General features: G+C 45.3%; 1 protein-coding gene across 4 annotated transcripts in view; it reads left to right on the top strand.

The window, feature by feature from the left end:
• CPED1 (cadherin like and PC-esterase domain containing 1) overlaps nucleotides 1-22,260 on the top strand; it is a 223,477-nt gene that overhangs the window by 51,277 nt on the left and 149,940 nt on the right. For all 4 annotated transcript variants that reach the window (XM_033958590.1, XM_033958592.1, XM_033958591.1 and 1 more), the window contains exons 5-6: nucleotides 5,155-5,287; nucleotides 11,409-11,565. In XM_033958590.1, the coding sequence (XP_033814481.1) occupies nucleotides 5,155-5,287; nucleotides 11,409-11,565 (290 nt within the window). The remainder of the gene's footprint in view (nucleotides 1-5,154; nucleotides 5,288-11,408; nucleotides 11,566-22,260) is intronic.

Raw genomic sequence — 22,260 nt, 5'->3', positions numbered from 1 at the left:
ACTGGTCCAGCCAAACTCTGCACTAAGAATGCCTATATGTGATGCACTTATATAAATATGTGCCGCCATGTCACCATATGTACTTACACACACACACACCTTTGTGCGACTTTATAAAAGGTCTGTAAAACAGGCTATACATCTGGAAAAAGCATGATAAAATCCCCCTGCCCCCACCCCTTTGCATAGGTAATGAGTATCTGATATCATAAAGAAACCTTTATGATTTGTGGAAGAAGGCTAAAGGCTCCTTTTATCAAGCCGCGCTAGCGGTTTAACACGTGTAATAGCGCTTGTTAAACTGCTAGCCGCGCTAGCCACTACCGCCTCCTCTTGAGCAGGCGGTAGTTTTTGGCCAGCGCGGGGGTTACCACGTGATGATGAGTCACGCACGTTAACCCCGTTAGCGCGGCTTGATAAAAGGAGCCCTAAATCTTCTGTACAAACATCTTGATTAAGCATGAGAGGGAACCGAAATATTGTGCCTTATTTATCTATGTTGGTGAGCCTGTGTATATTATAAATGCTAAAAAGAGCTATGGACCAGTGCCAGTGAGAGAGGCTGCCAGCAGCGTGTGTGGGTACAACTGATACAAGACTTCTGGGCATGAAGAGAGAGGAGACTGGAAAAATATTAACACGGTGCAGTTGTGGAAAGCCTACGATCAAACCCTGCGTTTTTCACAGCGGGCAAAAAGCATTCCTGTTCATTTTTAGCTTCAACCTCACATAGCAGCTAAAAATTCCATATTCTGTCCTATTTTGCAGCTATGTTTTCACAGTGAGCATTTCAATCTACTTATATTTCAAGGGGGTGGGGATGCCAATTAAGTTGATCCAGGTCCAGATGTGCCCTGGAGTCAGAGTTGATTCCTAGTATCCACACATAAATGCGTTTACTTTCTCAGTCCTGTGCATACTTTTATGTGTGCAATCTATATAATAAAACCGTAGGCGGCGCATGCGCAGTCTTATCAGCGTGCTTCCATGATCCGTATGTCCGTGGCCGCCAAGACTGCAGCATGCCCCGCGCTTACTACGGCCCCATGCGCAGCTCAGTTCGGCACGGCGGTTTCCCCAGATAGGGGAAGTCGAAAAACTCACTCCCGACGCGCAGCTGAGTTCGGCACGGCGATTTCCCCGGTTTCCCCAGATAGGGGAAGCCGAACTGCTCACTCCCGTCTCAGCGGCCTGCACATCGACGATTCAACCCCCTCCCCCCCCCGGGGCTGCCTAAAGAAACAACGTTTCACGGTGCTTGGCCCGCCAAACAATTCCTGCTGTTGCCGAAATTTGCCCCACCGTTCCTTCCCTTCCTCCATCAGGTCAGTTCAACTCCGCCTATGTTAAAAGGAGCTGCTTTGAAATTGGAGCCCTGCCGCCACCGTAACACGTTCCTCTCTGCCAAGGCAGAGGGGAAAGTGCTACGGCAGTGGCAGGCCTCCGATTTCGACGTGGCTCCTTTTAACATTGGTGGATTCACTGCACCTGATGGAGGGAGGGAAGGAAAGGTGGTTGTGCGGCGCGGGAAGGGGGCGGCAAGGGACTAAGTTGGCCGGTAGTGCTGTTTTTCCATGAAGGAGGAACACGTGAAAAGAAAACAAAATAAAGAAAACGTTGGCCCCCGCCGAAGAAGTGGAATGTGGAGGAGGGGCGCGAGGAGCCGGAGAGCTGTATGTAAGTGTGTGCGCGCGCGTGTGTATAGCCAAGGAGGAAGTGCAGCAGGAGCAAGGAGGTGGGGAGAGTGGATTTCCCCTACTTGGATGTCAGTAAAAGCTTTGGTCCTGTGATCCTCACTCTTTTCCTGGGGCTACTGCTGGACAGAGGGGGAGCAGGACATAAAGGAGAAGAGCTACTGCTGGACAGGGGGAGGAGGGAATGGGAGGGGTGCTGCTGGACAGGGGGAGATAAAAGGAGAAGGGCTACTGCTATATGGGGGGAGCAGGGAAAGGGGGAGAGGTGTTGCTGGACAGGGAGGAGGTAAAAATAAGGGAGAAGGGCTGCTAGCACCCGTTAATGTAACGGGCTAAACAACTAGTATAGTAATAAATAAATGAAAGACCTATTTAAGGTAGTCAGAGTTGCACCTGCAGGTTACACCTCTCTGTGCCTTTTTTTTGAGTTGTGCCTGTTGTTTCTGCAGGCTACACCCCTCTGTGCTTGTGTTTTGAGTTGTGCCTGTTGTTTCTGCAGGCTACATCCCTCTGTGCCTGTGTTTTGAGTTGTGCCTGTTGTTTCTGCAGGCTACACCCCTCTGTGCCTTTGTTTTGAGTTGTGCCTGTTGTTTCTGCAGGCTACACCCCTCTGTGCCTGTGTTTTGAGTTGTGCCTGTTGTTTCTGCAGGCTACACCCCTCTGTGCCTTTGTTTTGAGTTGTGCCTGTTGTTTCTGCAGGCTACACCCCTCTGTGCCTGTGTTTTGAGTTGTGCCTGTTGTTTCTGCAGGCTACACCCCTCTGTGCCTCTGTTTTGAGTTGTGCATGTTGTTTCTGCAGGCCACACCCCTCTGTGCCTGTGTTTTGAGTTGTGCCTGTTGTTTCTGCAGGTTACACCCCTCTGTGCCTTTGTTTTGAGTTGTGCCTGTTGTTTCTGCAGGCCACACCCCTCTATGCCTCTGTTTTGAGTTGTGCCTGTTGTTTCTGCAGGCCACACCCCTCTATACCTCTGTTTTGAGTTGTGCATGTTGTTTCTGCAGGCCACACCCCTCTGTGCCTGTGTTTTGAGTTGTGCCTGTTGTTTCTGCAGGCCACACCCCTCTATGCCTCTGTTTTGAGTTGTGCATGTTGTTTCTGCAGGCCACACCCCTCTATACCTCTGTTTTGAGTTGTGCATGTTGTTTCTGCAGGCCACACCCCTCTATGCCTCTGTTTTGAGTTGTGCCTGTTGTTTCTGCAGGTCACACCCCTTTATGCCTGTGTTTTAAGTTGTGCCTGTTGTTTCTGCTGGCTAAACCTCTCTATGCCTGTGTTTTGAGTTGTACCTGTTGCTTTGTGAATGTTATACCATTATATCCCTTTGTTTAGGGTCATACCTGTCTAGGGTTACCAGACATCCGGGGAAACCCAAACATGTCCTCTTTTTAGAGGACTGTCCAGGTGCCCGGACGGACTTTCAAAAACCCGGCACTTTGTCCAGGTTTTAGAAAGCCCCGACGAGTTCCGGCCGCATCTGGAAGGCCTCTGAGCATGGATGATGTCACACACATCCGCACATGCTCCATGTCCTCCAGACGTGGCCAGAGCTTGTCAGCAAAGATGAGAGGAGGTTTTGTGGGGGTGTGGCTGGGGGGTAGAATGGGGCAGGGTGGGAGCGGAACCGGAGGCAGAATGGGTTGGGGCCATGTGTCCAGGGTTTTATCGCTCAAAATATGGTAACCCTATACTTGTCGATCTATGCATATTACACCCCTCTATGCCTTGTTTAAAGTGTGAAGGTCATTTAAGCTTTGCTTTGATTCCATCCTTTTTCTATATATGGATCTTCTTTGTTTGTCCTATTCATGTTTGAATTCAGTCTCCCTCAACTCCCCCAGAAAGGCATTTCAGGCATCCACCACCCACTCTGTGCAGAAGTATTCCCTGATGCTACTTCCGTCCACCACTCTGCAACCTCGATTCACGTCCTCTGATTTTTACTGCTTCCCCGATTCTGAAAAAGATCTGCTTGTATATTAATACAAGTCAAGTATTTGAATGACTATCATATCTCCCTCATCCGTTCTTTCCTCTAGAGCAGTGGTCTCAAACTCAAACTCTTTGCAGGGCCACATTTTGGATTTGTAGGTACTTGGAGGGCCGCAGAAAAAATAGTTAATGTCTTATTAAAGAAATGACAATTTTGCATGAGGTAAAACTCTTCATAGTTTATAAATCTTTCCTTTTGGCCAAGTCTCCAATAATAATATTTTCATTTATAGCTAAAGAGACATATGATCAAGAAACTGTTTTATTTTACTTTTGTGATTATGATAAACATACCAAGGGCCTCAAAATAGTACCTGGCGGGCCGCATGTGGCCCCCGGGCCGCGAGTTTCAGACCACTGCTCTAGGGTTTACATATTCGGGCCTCCATATCTCTTCTCACATGTCTTGTGGTATAAACCTTATATCATTTTTGTTGCCTTCCTCTGGGCCCCTTTATGTCTTTTTATGACCTTAGCTAGATATGGTGCAGAAAGGAACAGACCCAAATCCAGTATATACCATAGAAAAAAAGTCCTTTATATAACAATTTACTCAATGTGGACCACATTTTGCTTTCACTGGGGCTGCAACAGGGGTTTCAGAGCACCAAAAGGGGAAAAGGAAAGGGACCTTGTATACCACCTTTTTGTCGCTTTGGCATTTCAAAGCTGACAGTCAAAGCGGTGGGCATTGGATGATTAAGTGACAGGGTCACAAGGAGCAGCACCAAGATTTGATTTCACAACCTCTGGGTGCAAAGGCAGCAGCTCAACCACTGAGCTCCCAACTGAATGACTGGTATATTACAACTAAAATCTCAGCCGAGCTCAAGCTGTTAGAAAAGAGCTGCAGCAATCCTGCTCCAAACCTGAACACAAAAACAGTTTCGGATAGCCCTCCCCCCCTTTCCTCCTCTCACCGAGCTCCAGTGGTCTAGTGGGCTGGGCCGGTCCACCCAGCTGGGCTGAGACCCCACTAGTATCCCCCCCCCACAACCCTTGGAAATTTAAATTGAAGATAGGCAGGAGGAATGCTCACTCCCTCCTGCTGGCAGGCCCGCCTCTTCAAAATGGTGGGCCTTCCCCTTCCTGGTGCCTCCTGGGATGCACTAGGAGGGGCCTAAGGCCTTGATTGGCTCAGGCACCTAAAGCCCCTCCCCTAGACTTCAGGGAGTCCTGCCGGCTAAGCTGACTGAAAATTCCCCTGCCTGGCAGATAGGGGTGGGGGGCAGTTCAGGCAGGCAAGAGGAGGAGCTGTGCTAGCGATTGCTCTTCTGAACGAGCGCTAGGTACAGTTCCTCCCCCTTTTACCGGTGATGTTCTGCACAAATGGCATGCAAATAATTTGCATGCTATTGTGCTGAGCATCGCTAGTGAAAAAACGAAAATCACTCCCACCATGTTTTTTTTTTTTAGTCGGAGCTTTGTGCATCCTGCTCTTAATATTGACCTGCTTGTTTGTAACTGTTTCAGAGCTGCATATTCCAGTCTCTCCATCTGTATGCATCGCACTGGCAGCCCACGAGGCTGAGGGGTCACAGAGGCGGGCTAAAAGCTCACACGCTGCACAGCTCAAAGACTGGAGCCAGCCTGGCAGCACCCAATGGTAAGCCACTCCTCACACCTCCTTCTATAACATTTCATTATTTTTCCTTATCTACATGTCTCACATTTCTGAGAGTTCATACTTGATATTCAAGACTCAACTAAGGGCGTATTATTTTTTGCAGGCATTTTGCGCATAATTTCGTGGAAATGGGTGGAAATAGAGCATGAACGCATTCTTTATCCCACATCTGCATGCTTTACCCCTTTCCTGTTCCCTATACAGTAAAACCTTGGATTGCCATTAATAAGAATAATAGTTTATTTTTATATACTGCCAAACCATCAGTTCTTGGCGGGTTACATAATAGAAATTACAACAAGTAATTAAAATACAGATCCAAATAACAGTGTCATAAAAGAAAATAACACAATTCAATAAAGATACTAACAAAATGCGACCCTAACTTATTCAAAGTAAAATATGCACAATACAAATTATTTATACTAAAATAAATAAGAAACTATAAACATTATTCCATAAAAATAATTTTTAAAATCCGCTTATCATGATAATTTTGAAATCGATTAAATTTTGTATTGTTTAAATAGATAAGTTTTAAAGATCTTTCCGAAATTGATACTAAGTAAGGGCTGGAGAAATAAGAGCATTCAAACATGAATTCATTACTCCTGCTTGAAACACCAGAGTCCTAAGAATTTCTTACAGCGGCAAGCTTGCGCTGAAGGAAAATAAAACCAACCTGATCTACGTATATTTTTTTTACATGTAAAAAATCTAAAATGAGCAACAAGATAAGATGGTACTAACCCAAATAAAACTTTATAACAAATGCATCCAAATTTAAACAACACTCTAGCCTCAAGACAAAATGGGGGGATCACCGCTGGGGGTGAGCAACCTTGAAAGAGACCTGGGAGTGATGGTAGACACAACATTGAAGGCGTCGGCGCAGTGTGCAACAGCCTCAAGGAAAGCAAATAAAATGTTGGGTATCATTAAGAAGGGTTTCACGACCAGGACGAAGGAAGTCATCCTGCCACTGTATCGTGCAATGGTGCGCCCGCACCTGGAGTACTGTGTCCAGTACTGGTCGCCGTACCTCAAGTAGGACATGGCGGTACTTGAGAGAGTCCAGAGAAGAGCAACTAAGCTAATAAGGGGTATGGAGGGCCTCTCATATACTGACAGACTGAAAAAGCTGGGGCTTTTCTCCCTGGAAAAGTGGAGACTTAGAGGAGACATGATAGAAACCTTCAAGATCATGAAGGGCATAGAAAAAGTAGACAGGGACAGATTTTTCAAATTATGGGGAACCACAAGTACAAGGGGGCACTCGGAGAAATTGAAAGGGGAAAGGTTTAGAACAAACGCCAGGAAGTTCTTTTTCACCCAGAGGGTAGTGGATACATGGAACGCGCTACCGGAGGATGTGATAAGCAGGAGCACGCTACAGGGATTCAAAGAAGGTTTGGATAGGTACCTGGAGGACAAAGGGATTGAGGGGTACAGATAGGAGTAGAGGTAGGTTATAGGGATAGGATTAGAGGATTAGAGGTAAATTACAAAATTAGTTAGGGATCACTGTTTCAGGCAATAGGCCTGATGGGCCGCCGCGTGAGCGGACCGCTGGGCAAGATGGACCTCTGGTCTGCCTCAACGGAGGCAACTTCTTATGTTCTTAAGACAAGCAAAACGTTTCATTAAATTTTAACTTGATAAACAAGCAAGGTCTTGCAATACAGGTACACACAGTATTTTATATTAAATTTTGGGGGTTATGGCAGGAGGGAGTGGGATCCCTTCTGCCAATTTTATTTTTAGGAAGGAAACAGGGGAGGGGGTCATTTGGGTGGTCATGGTGGAGGGTTAGTGCAGGGGGGTTGCTTTGTGGCAGCAGGAGTGAGTGGGCTTCCCTCCTGCTGATTTTTGAGAAAGGAGAGGGGAGGGGTCAGTTCAGGGGTCTTGCAGGGAGGTCAATGTGGGGGAAGTTCGCGGTAGCAGGAGGGAGTGGGTATCTCTTCTGCTGATTTTTTAATACCGGGGTCATTCGGGGGGGGGGGGGTGACGGGGTGGTCTGTCATTGGGTGGGGAGAGGGTCTTTCTTTTTTTCTTTTCTTTTTTTTAATGGGGCAGATATTGTGTGTGTAACACATGCATTACATCTGTGCCATAAAAAAAAAAAGAAGAAAAAAGCCCCAACAGCTGAGTGGCAGGAGGCTGCTTTAGAGCGTCCCCTGAAAAACCAAAAAACACTGTGGAGAGATGATGTTCCTGAAATGGACTTTATTATTTAAAAAATATATATAAAAGTCAACTTAGCAATCCACATAAAAACCTTAAGGACCTAGTTCGCTGGGAGTGTTAGACCCAACACGGTCCGTGTTTCGACAAGAGAGTCTTCCTCAGGGGTCCCTGCTAGTCCTAGGGTGGAAAATACATGGAAAAGCTAAACAATCCAAAAGTACCAATGTGTAGAAGCTCCGCATGAACCGCGATTCAAAAACAAATGAGAGCAAATTAGAGCGTCCCCTGCCACTCAGCTGTTCGGGCTTCCCCAAACAGGCTCTGCGCATGTTGCTTTCACGGGATTATGGCAAACTTCCGTGCAAACCATTTGCATGCAAACTTGTTGGAACATCAATCGCTTTTTAAAAAAAAAATAAATTTTATTATTTTCCAATATGAACAGTGCAATATAAATATATAATAATAATAAATAATAATAACAGCTTATATACCGCAATACCGTGAAGTTCTATGCGGTTTACAAAGATTAAGCAAAGGTACAAATTGATTGACTTTAAGAGGGGAGGAAGAAAGAGGGTTAATAGGACAGGAAATCCATTTTTGAGGAGAGAGTGATCAATAGAATAAGTTAATCGCTATAGAGGGGAGAGAGAAGAGAGGATCAGTTGTCTAGATATATACAGCTGAAACATATCAAACCATTACAAAGCACTTTTGAACTACAGAAATTAAAAGACATTATTATCCCCCAACCCTGTATAACTCAGAAATGTAAACATACATCAAATATATATGCGGTATCCCCTCCCCCCTCCCCTCTCCCGGATGTGTATGGGAACGAAACCTAATTTAAAAGACAATCGTTTTTTCAAAGTCAGCCAAAAAGTCAGCCACAGCAACTCACACAGTCTTAACGGCCGTGTTTTGGGCATCTAGCCCTAGGCCAGAAAAGAGTAAATTAAGGAACATGAAAGGAGATTGTGAGATACAGCTTTTTCTCTTTAATTGTGCTCAGCTAGGCTTTAGCTTATTTTGGAACTATGTGTGCTGGGATATCCTTTCAGGGCTCACATGCTTGGTTTTCCCCAGGATCATAAGACTTGCAAATGATAAAGTGGTGATAGCTTTTGTTACACTGGTCTGTTGGAAGTTTACCAGGATCCTCTGAACTACAGGATGTCCTGGGAGAGATCTCCCAGGAAAGGGACTTCGGAGTTCTGATCGATAAGTCGATGAAGCCGTCCACACAATGTGCAGTGGCGGCGAAAAGGGCGAACAGAATGCTAGGAATGATAAAGAAGGGGATCACAAACAGATTGGAGAAGGTTATCATGCCGCTGTACCGGGCCATGGTGTGCCCTCACCTGGAATACTACGTCCAACACTGGTCGCTGTACATGAAGAAGGACTTGAAAGGGTCCAGATAAGAGCAACTAAAATGGTTAAGGGGCTGGAGGAGCTGCCGTATAGTGAAAGATTAGAGAAACTGGGCCTCTTCTCCCTCGAACAGAGGAGATTGAGAGAGGATATGATCGAAACATTCAAGGTACTGAAGGGGATAGACTTAGTAGATAAGGACAGGTTGTTCACCCTCTCCAAGGTAGGGAGAACGAGAGGGTACTCTCTAAAGTTGAAAGGCGGATAGATTCCATACGAATGTAAGGAAGTTCTTCTTCACCCAGAGAGTGGTAGAAAACTGGAATGTTCTTCCGGAATCTGTCATAGGGGAAAACACCCTCCAGGGATTCAAGACAAAGTTAGACAAGTTCCTGGTGAACAAAAGCGTACGCTGGTAGGGCTAGTCTCAGTTAGGGCGCTGGTCTTTGATCTAAGGGCCGCTGCGGTATTGGGGTTCAAGAGGGGATTAGATGATTTCCTGAAGGAAAAGGTTTTATTTGCAGCTTTTGGGGCAAGTCATTGCAAGCCTGCCCAAAAATTCAGTGCAGTGGCCGGGGAGGAGGTAGGTGGGGGAGTCAGGAGCTGGAGAGAGTGGTCTGAGGATACCATTGGGGGGTGAGGTTTGAATTGGTGCAGGCTCTGGTGTTGGGGTACGGTTGGGTGAAGAGGGTTAAAGTGGCAGATGTTGGAATGAGGAGGGGGGACAGTTACAATACCGTGGGAAGGGGCGGGGGAGAGATGACAGAGAAATTGGTCCTGGGGTGGGGTACAAGAGAAAGGGTAAAAAAAAGGGAGAGAAGCTGGGTGGGGGTGGAATATGAGGACAGGAAGAATGGCCTTGGAGGTAATGGAAGGAAGGATAGATAGGAATGGAGCTGGGACTGAAAGGGTGATAAATGCAGTGGAGGATCGATGAGGGCCAAAAGGGTACAGAGGACTAAGGAAATGGTGAAAGGTGAAATGGTGGGACTGGGATCAGTAGGAGGTAGGTCCGGAGGCGGGGCATGGGTGGGGTCAGAGTCAGGGTATAGCTGGGAAGAATTACATGGCTGCAGTGTTTTAGAGGTTTTTGTCATATTTGTGTTCAACCAGCTCCAATGCTGATGCTCAGATTTATACCTGCTCCAAAGAAGGTGGATGTTTGGATGTCCTAGGCTTGTACATACTTAAATTACAGTTCTGTTTCCTCTCCAACTACATCCCCCAGGATGCCTACGCGCAGTAGGTAGACTTAGGTGCATATGTGGTCATGAGCTGCATTCTTTGGTGCATAAAATTACCCTCTTGATACTGTACTTAAATTCACCTCATTTACTGATTTCTCCTTCCACAGAGCAGTGCTTACAGCTTGTAAGGTGGACTCAGGGAAGGAAATTTAAAACAATTGGGGGACACAATCAGTTTGTAAAAATGAGCAATATCTATACAGAAAACCTAGGAATAAGATTAATAAAGTAAACAAACAAGAATTTGGAGCATTTTGGCCCTGATTCTATAAATGGTACCTAACTTGTAGGCGCCTTTAAGCGGCATTGTCAATCATCTGTTAGGTGCCATTTATGGAATCACACCTTACAACGCCTAAGCGGTCATAGGTACCAGTAGGCGTTGAAACCTTAGGCACACTCCATTTATGCCAGGGCTTTCTTGTCTTAAATGAGTATCTCTATGATAGGCACCTAAGTCAAACCATGCGCAAAATCAGTGGCGGGGGGGGGGGGGGCGCGCCATTCTTAGTCCTCTTCTCCACCCCCTGCTCCTTCCTCCCCCCATGCCCCCCACTGCCGTATGTGCACGCCACTTCCCTTTCCTCGTACCTATGTCACTTTCCTGGAACGAGCAACAACCCCTCCAACCTGCTGTCATGCTAGTGTTGGCTCTTCCTGTGAAGTCACTTCCTAGACTAGGAATTGACATCAGAGGAGAGCTGACACTGGCACGACAGCGGGTTGAGGGGGTTGTTGCGCACCCCAGGAATGTTACAGAGATATGGGGGAAGGGAATCAGCGCGGAGCAGGAGGGGGCGGGGAAGGAGCGTGTGGAGATGTGGGGGGTGGAGAAGAGAGCAGGGGAGGGGCACCTCTCACCCTTGCTATGCCACTGCACAAAATCGACCCAGAATCTACCCTCCGGCCTCACCTACTTTCTGGTTGGCGCCTTTGAGCAGACATCTACCTTGAAGTAGGCACCTACCAGCTAATAATGACATTTTTCAATTAATGGCGCTGATTAAATCCAATTGAATAACTTCAGGCGTTGTTTATAGAATCTGGCCCTTTGAACACCAAACTAGTTCTGCTCTCCAGCCATTTTAGTTTTTTCCTCTTTTCGTACAAGTAATTGTATTATTTTTCTGTGGTGTGACGTGAAAGAAATGGACATTCTTTACTTTGGTGACTTAACTGATGATCCCTCTGGGCTTCATCCCTCAGTTTTGTCATCCTTTCGAGGTGGATAAGATACTATCCACCAGTGTCATTTCCGACATTAATCGCTGCTTCCTCTTCTCCAGGGACTGGACACTTGCTCCAGCTTTTCGACAATCTCCGGAACCCTCTGCTCTTTTCAAAGTCTATGTGCTGGTGACGTCGTTGACACCCCTGCGGGCCTTTATTCACTCTATGGGGGCTGTCTGGCACTCACCCGGCAAAAAATACTTTTCTATAAAGGTAAGGCTGGACTTTTATCATCTAGTAAGTTTCAAGTTTTTATTATTATTATTTTTTCAAGTTTTTATTATTTGATGGATCGCTTATTCAATTTGCTAAGCGATGTACAACCTTCTAAAAAGAAACTAGGTTACAAAAAAACTAAGAAAGTTACATGAATCTTACAAATAAAACAAACATGAGTTGGGGTGGAAAGGAGGGAAAAGTTACAATTCTTTCTTAGATGGAATAAACAAAGAAGGGCAAAACATTAAGGAGGGGAAAGAGTTAAAAAACCTGGAGCGTTATGTCATATCTAAAAATTTAAATATTAAAAGCATCTTTAAAAAGATAAGTTTTTAAGGATTTTTTAAAAGAAGTAATGTCTCTTTCATCTTTAATATATTGAGGTAATGAGTTCCACCATTGAGGACCCATTATGGAAAACATATCGTGTCTTCTGGTGCCTACTATTTTCAAAGAAGGGACAGCTATGAGATTCTTGGAGGTTGACCGGAGAGGTCTAGAGGTGTTATGAGGGATTAGCATTCTGCTTATAAATTGGGGCTCATTGAATGTTAATGTTTTAAATACTAGAAGTATCACCTTAAAGGTGATACGATGACTGATTGGGAGCCAATGGGAGTCAATCATTAAGGGCGTGACATGATCGTATTTCCTGGCATTGTAGATTAGCTTAATGGCTGTATTTTGAATAATTTGCAGTCTTCTTTTTTTCCTTTTGTGAGATATTAAGTAAAAGAGAGTTACAATAGTCCATTTTTGCTATAATCAAGGAATGTATAAGTATGTTGATAGATTTAGGCTCAAGAAATTTTGAGGTTGATCGTATCAAGCGTAATTACACCATGGAGCATGGCTCTCATATGGATAACTGGTAGGGATGTTTGGGGAAGGCCTGAATTTCATTTCATTCTGTTTCTTGTTTGTGCCACTTCGTTTCATTTTATACTCTGCTATAATGTAGTAGTGTACAATGGGGATGATTCTCTAAAGGTCGCCAAAAGTTGGGTGCTGGAACGCTGTGCGAGATTCACCCAAAGTGGTTTACAATACATTGAGTAGTAATCAGGTACTCTTTAAGTATTTTCCCTATCTGTCCCAGCAGGCTTAGAATCGAACTGTGGTACTTGGGGCAATGGAGGGATTAAGTGACTTGCCCAGAGCCATAAGGAGCAGGCTGGGATTGAACTCACAACCTCAGAGCGCTGAGCTAGCAGCTCAAACCACAAGGCCACACCTACACTCCTTTATAGAATACTAGTGTAAGTTGCCATTTGCCAACATTTAGATGTGGCTGCTGGCACCATACCAATAGCTGGTGTAAATGTCCACAAGTAAATGTCACGGTTGCACACGCAACTGCTGGTTATTCACCTTAGCGCCCAAGTCCTGGGCGCGCTCCTGTCCCACAGATGCCCCTTCCACATTCCCTTGCAAGTTACCTGCTAGAGAATTGGCATACAAAGGTTACAGAATGCTGACTAATGGGCTGCTACTCAAAGCCTAACGCCGGTGTTAGAGGCAATTAGCATTGGAATAGCACCAGCGTTGGGCTGCGCAGAATGCTGTAATGGTTTCAGTGCCATTGCTGAAACCATTAGCGCAGACCACATTTAAGTGCATGTAAATTCATTTAAATGTAGTCACTAGTAAGTCCACCATACGCTTAAAAAAAAGGCGGGGGAGGGGAGGGTGTTTTGTGCCTTTAGCGCCAGAAACCTAATGCCTGGCTTGGGGCAGCATTGAGGGTTAGTTGAGAGAAGAGGTGTCTACGGGCATCTCTTTTTCTCCCACCAACCCGATCACCCTGCCCTGCTCTCTGACCAACCCTTCCCCGACCCAAGCTGGGCCAGGCCCAACCCCATAAGTGGACTAGGAGATTGGGCTTGGCCTGATTGGGGGGGGGGGTAAGGTCGGTTCAGATTGGGGGCTTATGGGAGTCTACTAGACCACAAGGGCCAGAGGTAGTAAGGGAGTGGGCCCGGTCCTGTTAGATCTGCTCAGGCTCGGGCTCAGGTAAGGGACTGCCGTGCTGTGACATGCTTTTTTTTTTGTTTTGATTTGGGGGTTTGGGGGACTTGACTTTCCTGTCAGTGCCTGAGCCAATCAATGCTCAGGCACGGACAGGAGTTAGTTCAGAATAATGGGCACCAAATTACTGCCGCAGTTTTATTGTGGCATGAATTTCTATGCTCATTTCTGTTAGCATGCCACACTGCTTGTTCAGTACTGGATTCATGGTAGAATTTCCTCTGCTGTAAATCTTTTGAGCGTGGGCTCATAAGTGCAGCTATGTGCACAACTAAATTAGTACCAGTTAGCACCAATTAACACCAAATTATCACTAATAGCAGCTGAATTTGTCAATTAAGTTCTGCAGATAACTGCAGGTATTCTACATACTAGTTTTCCTGGAGTAATTTTCACATCAAATTTATGAGCACGCCTTTGCTTTGAAAATCCGGAAAAATCCGCACAGGGAAACGTATGTGTAAAAGCACTCGTTAATCATGTGTACAGTTTATAAAAGTGCCAAGGGCTAGATTCACTAAAGCCCCCTTTCCTGTCCGATCTGGTTCCGATCCATTTCCACGTCTTGCTGGACGACCCATTCATTACAGGCTCCCCATGCATATGACCTAATCGGAAACACGGCCACAAGCGATCCCACGGATCGCTGAAGACCGATCGCGAAGCATGCGCAGACCATCATTGATGGCTGTACATGCGATCCGCGCATGTGTCGCTCTCCTGCACCAGTGCGGTCAAAACAAAGGGGGAGGGGTGGCAAAGTAATGGCAGGCGAAGGCAGACATGGTCGAGGGCTGAGCCGGGCCTGTTCTTGTCTCCCGATGGGACTCGCTGCAGCCTCTTTTAAAAGAGCCATGGGGGAGGGGGAACTGCCAGACTACAGAACAGAACAAGAAACCCGCCCCGACTCTCCTGCCCTTCCCCACAGTGCGAGCCCGTGGTTTAAAAGCGGGGCTGCACTGCGGGGAAGGGCGGCAGAGAGCAGGAGAGTTGGGGTGGCACTTTTCCCCATAGACTCAATGGTTTAGCAGACGGAGAAGCAGGCTTGCTGCTTGAACACATGAGGCAGGCAGGGCGGCAGAGAGTAGGGTTTTTTTCAGGGCTGCAGGGCTGGTATTTCAGGGCGGGAGAGAGCAGGAAAGGAGCGAGCGACTGGTCCTCATCAGTTGCTTGGTTTTGGATCGACCAGCCCAGTCGGTGTGCCTGAAAAATGTTGGTGAATCGCTGCCTTCCTAGATTTGCATGCCATTTCCCTCATTTGCATGCGTGGATCGGATCAGGTGCGGACAGAATTGACCAAGAGGTTTGTGAATCGGGTCAGGGTCGCAAAGGGGTTGCCCCAAGTGCATGGGAAAGCCTTTTCCTGTATCCCATTTTTATCACTTGTAGAGCAAAACCTCTATGATACACCCCCTTCCTCTTTTTCCTATGCGGTGCTGCCTGGTTATTCTGTCAAAGTGTCTTTGCTACCCTCTACTGGCTATTCGAGATACTACTTTGCTTAGCTTACAATTTTCTGTAGTCAAAATAGTGTGGCTGTCGTGTTAAACTTATTTGAATGTGGAAAAATTAAAGGTCATTACATTTTTTAAAAAGAATAAGGTGCAGCTTTCATATTGAACTAATAATACGTTCTTCACTAGCTTTTAGGAGCTGATGCCTCATTCATGAGGTCCAAACAGAGTGTGCAGGTCAGAGTACAAAGCGAATCACAGATTATATCACAACGGTAGAGTGAAGGGGAAAGAGAATATGGGAAGGAGGAAGAGTTCAGGCGGATGGAGGGTGGGAGTGGGAGAGGATTGGTAAAGACTTGGGGTTTTAGTTCCCTACCAGACCATTTAATACTACCCTGTCCCCTTTGTATCAGTCTACTGCTCACCATCCCGTCCACCCTCCCGCCTGTGTATTTGCGTTTTGAAATATTAAATGCAGAACAACATGTGAGCTAAAATATCCTTTTGAAACAGGATACGCCACTGAAGTGCCTGCCTGATCAAGCATTTTTAGGGATGTATTCTGATGTTATGATATGAAAACATCAGTGGCATTTGTCTCCCATCCAAATCAACGTAGCAAACCTAATGGAATTAAAGAGATAGTGTTATCGTCATTTGCTTTAGTGAATGGAATTTGGAAAAGTATACATGCTTTTCCAAAAAAAATAATTAAAATGCAGTAGAATCCTGATTAACCGGTGCTCAAAGAACTGACACTCTTACCCAACCAGAAAAAAAAAATTGGCCCCCCAAAAATGCCCTCTCTTCAGTCCTTGAAGCAAAAGTGGCAGTGATCCCAAGCTGTGAACTCCTCCTTCCTTCCTCCCTCCCTCCTGCCCCAAAGCAAGCCCCAAAGCAGTGGCAGAGATCCTGAACCATGAATCTCCCGAAGCAAGACCCAAAGCAGTGGCAGAGGTCCTGAGTTACGAACCCCCCTCCCTCCCTCCAGCCCCAAAGCAAGCCCCAAAGCAGTGGCAGAGATCCTGAGCTACGAACCCCCCTCCCTCCAGCCCCAAAGCAAGTACTGAGGCAGCAGTAGCTGTCCTGAGCCGCAAACTCCCTCCATCCCTCCCTCCAGCCCCGAAGCAGCAGCAACAACAGTGGTCTTGAGCCACAAACTCCCTCCGTCCCTCCCTTACCTGAAGCAGCAGCCGATCAGCAGAGGCAGCGCTGAAAACAGGCTGCTTGCGGCCAGCCCCAGCAGGGCCTTTCCTCTGATGCATCACTTTCAATACGGCAGAGGAAAGGCCCTACTAGGGCTGGCTGTGAGCAGCCTGCTTACATCGCTGCCTCTACTGAGTGGCTGCCGCTTCTGTTTCAGTAAGTGAGGGGGGTGGGGGGTCCAGGAGGCCAGACCCGTGCAGAGAGAGGGAGGGCAGACCGGAAAGGGTAGGTGGACCAGAAATGTATGTGGAGGGAGGGCTCAGCAGGTCCAGCAGGGTGCAGGAGAGGAGAGATGGATGGATAGATACTAGACCCATGAGAGGGGGGAGAAGGGGAGGAGAGAAAGTGGGAGTGAAGGGAGGAAGAGAAAGTGATCCAGACCAGAAAGCATGGGAAAGGAGGAACAGATTCTGGACCTACAAGTGAGGGTGGGTGGATAACAGAGAGAGGAAGAGAGTGAGGTGGGAACGGAGACAAAACTATTTTTACAGTAACTCTCAAGCAATCAGAAACTACAGTTACCAGACATGTCTTCTTTTTAGAGGACTGTCTGGATGGACTTTCCAAAACCTGGTAGTTAGTCCGGGATTTGGAAAGACCAGACCTCCCAGTTGCATCTGAGGGCCCCTGAGCATGCGCGGATGACATCACATGCATCCGCGCATGCTCTGAGGTCCTACAGACGTGGTCGGAGGTTGGAAAAGAAAGTTGAAACTTTATGGGAGTGGGGCTGGAGGCGAAATGGGATGGAACAAGGTGGATCTGGTGCAGAACGGGGCGGAGCCATATGTCTGGTAAGCTTAGCTAAGAGGAGCCACTGATGGTTAAAAGTCTGTGGTTTTCTTAGCTGAAGAGTGTCACAACCACCATTGTGATGTGAGCATATGGGACAAGAAACGCTAGGAAAAAAATGTAAGCATTCTAATTTCTACCTATCCCTTTCTATTTGTTTAAGAATTGTATTTATTCCTTTTTTCTCTCTCCTCCCTTTTCAAACGTATTATTTTATTAAAATTGTATTAATTGTCTTGTTTTTTTATTTTTTTTATTAACTTAATTTTTAACTAAAAGTAAATCGCTTTGGATTTGGATTTTGCGATCAAATCAAATATTTTAAATAAACCTGAAACTTGAATAAACCACAAAGTTCATCATTTATTTCATGCATACAGATCACATCATTTATTACGATGCATTCAAAGCTCGACAAAGATTTAAATACCTTAATCATGACTTTCAAACTACTTGGATTTTAGGAGGCATCTGAAAACTTATTTGTTCACTAAATACTTAGGTAATTATGTTAATCCATCTCACAGTTCAATTTCTTTTGTAAACCGCATAAAACGTCACAGTCCTGAGATATATAAATTGTAATGTAACGTAATTAGCATTTCAGCTGCACCTGTTTCAGTATAGATATTGTGCTGTCCTTTCTAGATGAGCTGAAGTATCTGAGGCCAGGATTTTCAAAAACCCATGTTAAAAATCAACGGTCTGCTATTGCAGCTTTTATACCAAATCTAAAAACCTGAGATATTCTTAAAAAATTGCGCATGCAAATAAGATCGGCGGACAGCAGCGAAAATTTCCTACATTTGCATGTGCCCATTGCTGATGGACACACGCGCAGCAAAATACCATAACCCCCCCCCCAAAAAAAACCCCCACACTCTCCTGCTGCACTATTGGACGAATGGAAGGGAAAGGAGGGGAGAAGCAACGTCGTCTTTTTTCAATCGCGCATAAAACATGCCTTTCTCTACAAAAAACTACTATAATTCAGGTAAATCTTGTTTTTAATGTAAAATTTAATCAAAGACCCACAGCCAGAAACACACGAGACAAGAAGAAACATTGGCTTTTAACAAGCGCGCATGAAACATGCCTGTCTCTCAAGTTTCAAGTTTCAAGTTTAATGTTTTTTTTGATTAATCGCTTAATCATATTTCTAAGCGATGAACAATTTAAAATTACAATAACTGGGAGACAATACAATACAAAACTATGTATAACGACATAAGGGATTAAAAGTTTAACTTAACAAACTCATAAACACAAGGAAAAAGGGAGGTGAAATACAAAATCAATATAGAAAAGTAGAACAAAAAGGGAAAAGTACAAAAAGGGAAACAAATAAACGCTATAATATGATACAATAAAAATAATTTGACCTATGAACTGTTTAGTTAATTACCAAAGGCATCTCTAAAGAGAAATGTTTTTAAATTACTTTTGAATTTCTCCAGATTGCGCTCTTCCCTTAAATAAATTGGAAGGGCGTTCCAAGTCTGAGGTGCGGTACCTAAACTAAACTAAACTAAACCTTAGGTTTGTATACCGCACCATCTCCGCAAGCGCAGAGCTCGGCACGGTTTACAGAGGTTGAGAGGAAAGGAACTACAAAGGGATATAGGAGAGGGACTGAGAAGATAGAGAGGGAACAGGGTACTAGATAACGGGAGGAGATTAGATTTTTGAAAAGAGCCAAGTTTTCAAGTGTTTGCGGAAGGATTGGAGGGAGCTAGAATTTCTGAGTGGGAATGAGAGGTTGTTCCAGAGTTCTGTGGTTCTAAAGGGGAGGGATGTTCCAAGTTTTCCTGTGCGGGATATACCTTTTGTAGATGGGAAAGATAGTTTTAGTTTTTGGGAGGATCTAGTGGAGAGTGGGTTTGAGGAATTCCAGAAGAGTGGGATAACGGGAGGGAGGACGCCATGTAGAATCTTAAAGGCTATGCAGGCACATTTATAGAGGACTCTGGAGTATACTGGGAGCCAGTGAAGCTTGGAGAGGAGTGGGGAGACGTGATCAAACTTGCCTTTTGCGAAAATAAGCTTGGCCGCGGCGTTCTGAATTAGCTGAAGTCTATGGAGGTTTTTCTTAGTTAGGCTTATATAGATGGAGTTGCAGTAGTCCAGTTTAGAGAGGATGGTGGATTGAACGAGGATGGCGAAATGAGAATGATGAAAGCAGGATCTTACTTTCCTCAACATATGGAGGCTAAAGAAGCATTTTTTTACCAGGGAGTTGAGGTGATCATTGAAGGAGAGAGAGGAGTCTAAGATGATGCCTAGGACTTTGCTTGAAAACTCAAGCTGAAGAGTGGGGCCGGAAGGTAGTGGGATGGAGGTGGGTAAATGATCTGAAATTGGACCGAGCCAAAGTAGTTTTGTTTTGGACTCATTCAATTTCATTTGTACAGATTGGGCCCAGGATTGGAGGTTCGTAATACATGTGGATACGTTCTCAGCGAGGTTAGAGAGGTTCGAGACGGTCTCGAGGAGGATGAGGATGTCGTCAGCGTAGGAGTAGAGAGTTTCTAGGGGGGATAGATGAAGGAGTTTCAGAGAGGACATGTAGATATTAAAAAGGATAGGGGAGAGAGGTGAGCCTTGCGGGACTCCACATTTCGGCTTCCAGGGGGGGGGGGATGAGGTACCGTTTGTGTTAAATGGTGTAGGAGCGGAAGCGTAGGAATTTTGAGAACCAATCTAGGACTGTGGAGCTTATGCCTATTTCGGAGAGTTGGAAGATTAGGATGTCGTGGTGGACGACATCGAAGGCTGCGGAGAGGTCGAATTGAAGAAGAACAGCAAATTTGTTGCGAGAGTGGAGTTGTTGCACCTTAGAGATTAGAGAGGCTAAGAGGGATTCGGTGCTGAAGAGGCTAAGAGGGATTCGGTGCTGATAACAGAGAAAATAAATTGCCGTCTTGTGTTAATAACCTTAAGAGATGGAATTGTTAGTAAATTCTGTTCATTGGATCTCAATGTTCTATTTGGAGAATAAGGAATTAATAATTTATATATAAATGCTGGAGTTTTATTAAGGAGAGATTTGAAAGTGAGTATGCATAGTTTGTATGTTATCCGGTGGTAACTGGAAGCCAGTGCGCATTCTTTAGAAGGGGAGTTACATGATCAAACTTCCTAGTTTTAGTTATAAGCTTAATGGAAGCATTTTGAATGATTTGTAGACGTTTTATTTCATTCAAAGAGATTCCCTTAAAAAGAGCGTTACAGTAATCAATTTTAGAGATCACCAAAGAGTGAATAAGAAGAGTGATTTGACTACCCTCCACTAAAAATATACAGATACACATTATTTTTTTTTTCATTAGCTACAGTCAAAACACAAGTGCTGGCACTGTAACGGCACCCCCGGACCAGCCGCTGCTTTTTGTCACCAAAAGCTGACGCCGCTCTTCGAAAATGCCTCGGCGATTGTTAAGAATCCACTGGAGGGCTCGTTTCAGTGTTAAAGAGCCCATTGCTGGAGACTGCTAGAAACCTCGCTAACCTCAGAGATAATCCGTTTTGATAATCCGCCGCTGAAATGTGTTCAGGCTAAACCGCTGGAAAACAGTTTAGCGACGGCGTTAAAGTTTTAAGAATCTTGCCTTCAGAGATTGAGACTCGGCTGTCACGTCCAGCGTTCTCAGTCTTCAATCTATAACCTTACTGCCCACCAACCTAGCCAGCAAATTAACCTCCATTTAACCTTAACTGTATCCTTGACATCCTGTTTGTCTGTCTTGCTTGTTTAGATTGTAAGCTCCTTCGAGCAGGGAGTGTCCTCTTTGTACAGTGCTGTGTACATCTGGTAGCGCTACAGAAATAATTAATAGTGGCAGTACTAGTAATTGCTCAGAGACTGCGCTTCCAGCCTCCTCCAGTGCTGCCTTCTTGTGGGTTCAGAGCTAGGTCAAAGCTCCGACCTCTGACTTCCCTAGAAGCACAGAGGGGCAAATTTAGTTATCGTGCGCTTGAGTTCCAGAAGCCAGAAGCGTCCGGCATGACAGTGTTTGATCTAGTGCCAAAGCATTGTTACTGTGGCATGATTAATTAACTATGCAAAGCCATTATTAGTCAACCAAAACCCATGATCAGAATGTTTGTTTTCTGAGATCATTGTGCTGACATTATAAAAAAAAAAATACCCAAACTGTCTATAATCTGCCCTGTGACCCAGTACAGTCATGGCGAATGTTTATGACTACTGCAGTTTGCCAGGCAAAATCTTTCATTTGTGCCTGCTGCTGAGCCCAGTTTCTACAAAAGGCTTGAATCAAGTCAACAAATGAGCATGTACAGATTTTGAGTGGCAGGGCAGCATGAACACTAGGGGGAGTGTGTCCTTGGGGGGCAGTTCTATAACTGGGTGACTCCATTTAGGATGCATGGTGAGCGTCTTTTCATAACAGCATCTGGGTGCCCAGATTCTATTCCAGAATGCTAGTGAAACTGAGTAGCCAGCACACCTTAAAGATATAAAAAGGATTGAGTCGGTCCAGAGGAAGGCTACTAAAATGGTGTGTGGTCTTCATGTTAAGGCGTATGGGGACAGACGACAGACTTAAAAATCTCAATGTTATACTTTGAAGGAAAGGCGGGAGAAGGGAGATATGATAGAAACGTTTAAATACCTACGTAATATAAATGTGCATGAGTCGAGTGTCTTTCATTTGAAAGGAAACTCTGCAATGAGAGGGCATAGGATGAAGTTAAGAGGTGATAGGCCCCGGAGTAATCTGAGGAAATACTTTTTTACGGAAAGGGTGGTAGATGTGTGGAACAGTCTCCTGGAAGAGGTGGTGGAAACAAAGACTGTGTCTGAATTCAAGAGGGCCTGGGATAGGCACGTGGGATCTCTCAGAGAGAGAAAGAGATAATGGTTACTGCGGATGGGCAGCTCTATGACCTCACAATGCAGATGCAAAGAGCCTTAGCCTATAGGAAGAGGAGATGCAAATGTTAAGGGCCGTAGCCAATAGGAAGAAGAGGAGATTGTGGATGCTGCAGTTGGGCAGACTGGATGGGCCATTTGGCCTTTATTTGCCATCCTGTTTCTATACCTACATCCATGGTTACAGCAGTCATAGGGCAAGAACATGCAGAAGAGAAGTACATAACTTACAGTATTCTATAAGCTTAAGGTTATCAGATTTTGTGACGTAGAAACTCATACACATGGCCCCGCCTTCTTCCGCCCGCATCC

The sequence above is a fragment of the Geotrypetes seraphini genome, chromosome 9, assembly GCF_902459505.1.
Source record: "Geotrypetes seraphini chromosome 9, aGeoSer1.1, whole genome shotgun sequence".
Taxonomy (NCBI): domain Eukaryota; kingdom Metazoa; phylum Chordata; class Amphibia; order Gymnophiona; family Dermophiidae; genus Geotrypetes; species Geotrypetes seraphini.
This window is presented reverse-complemented; position numbering and strand designations above follow the sequence as displayed.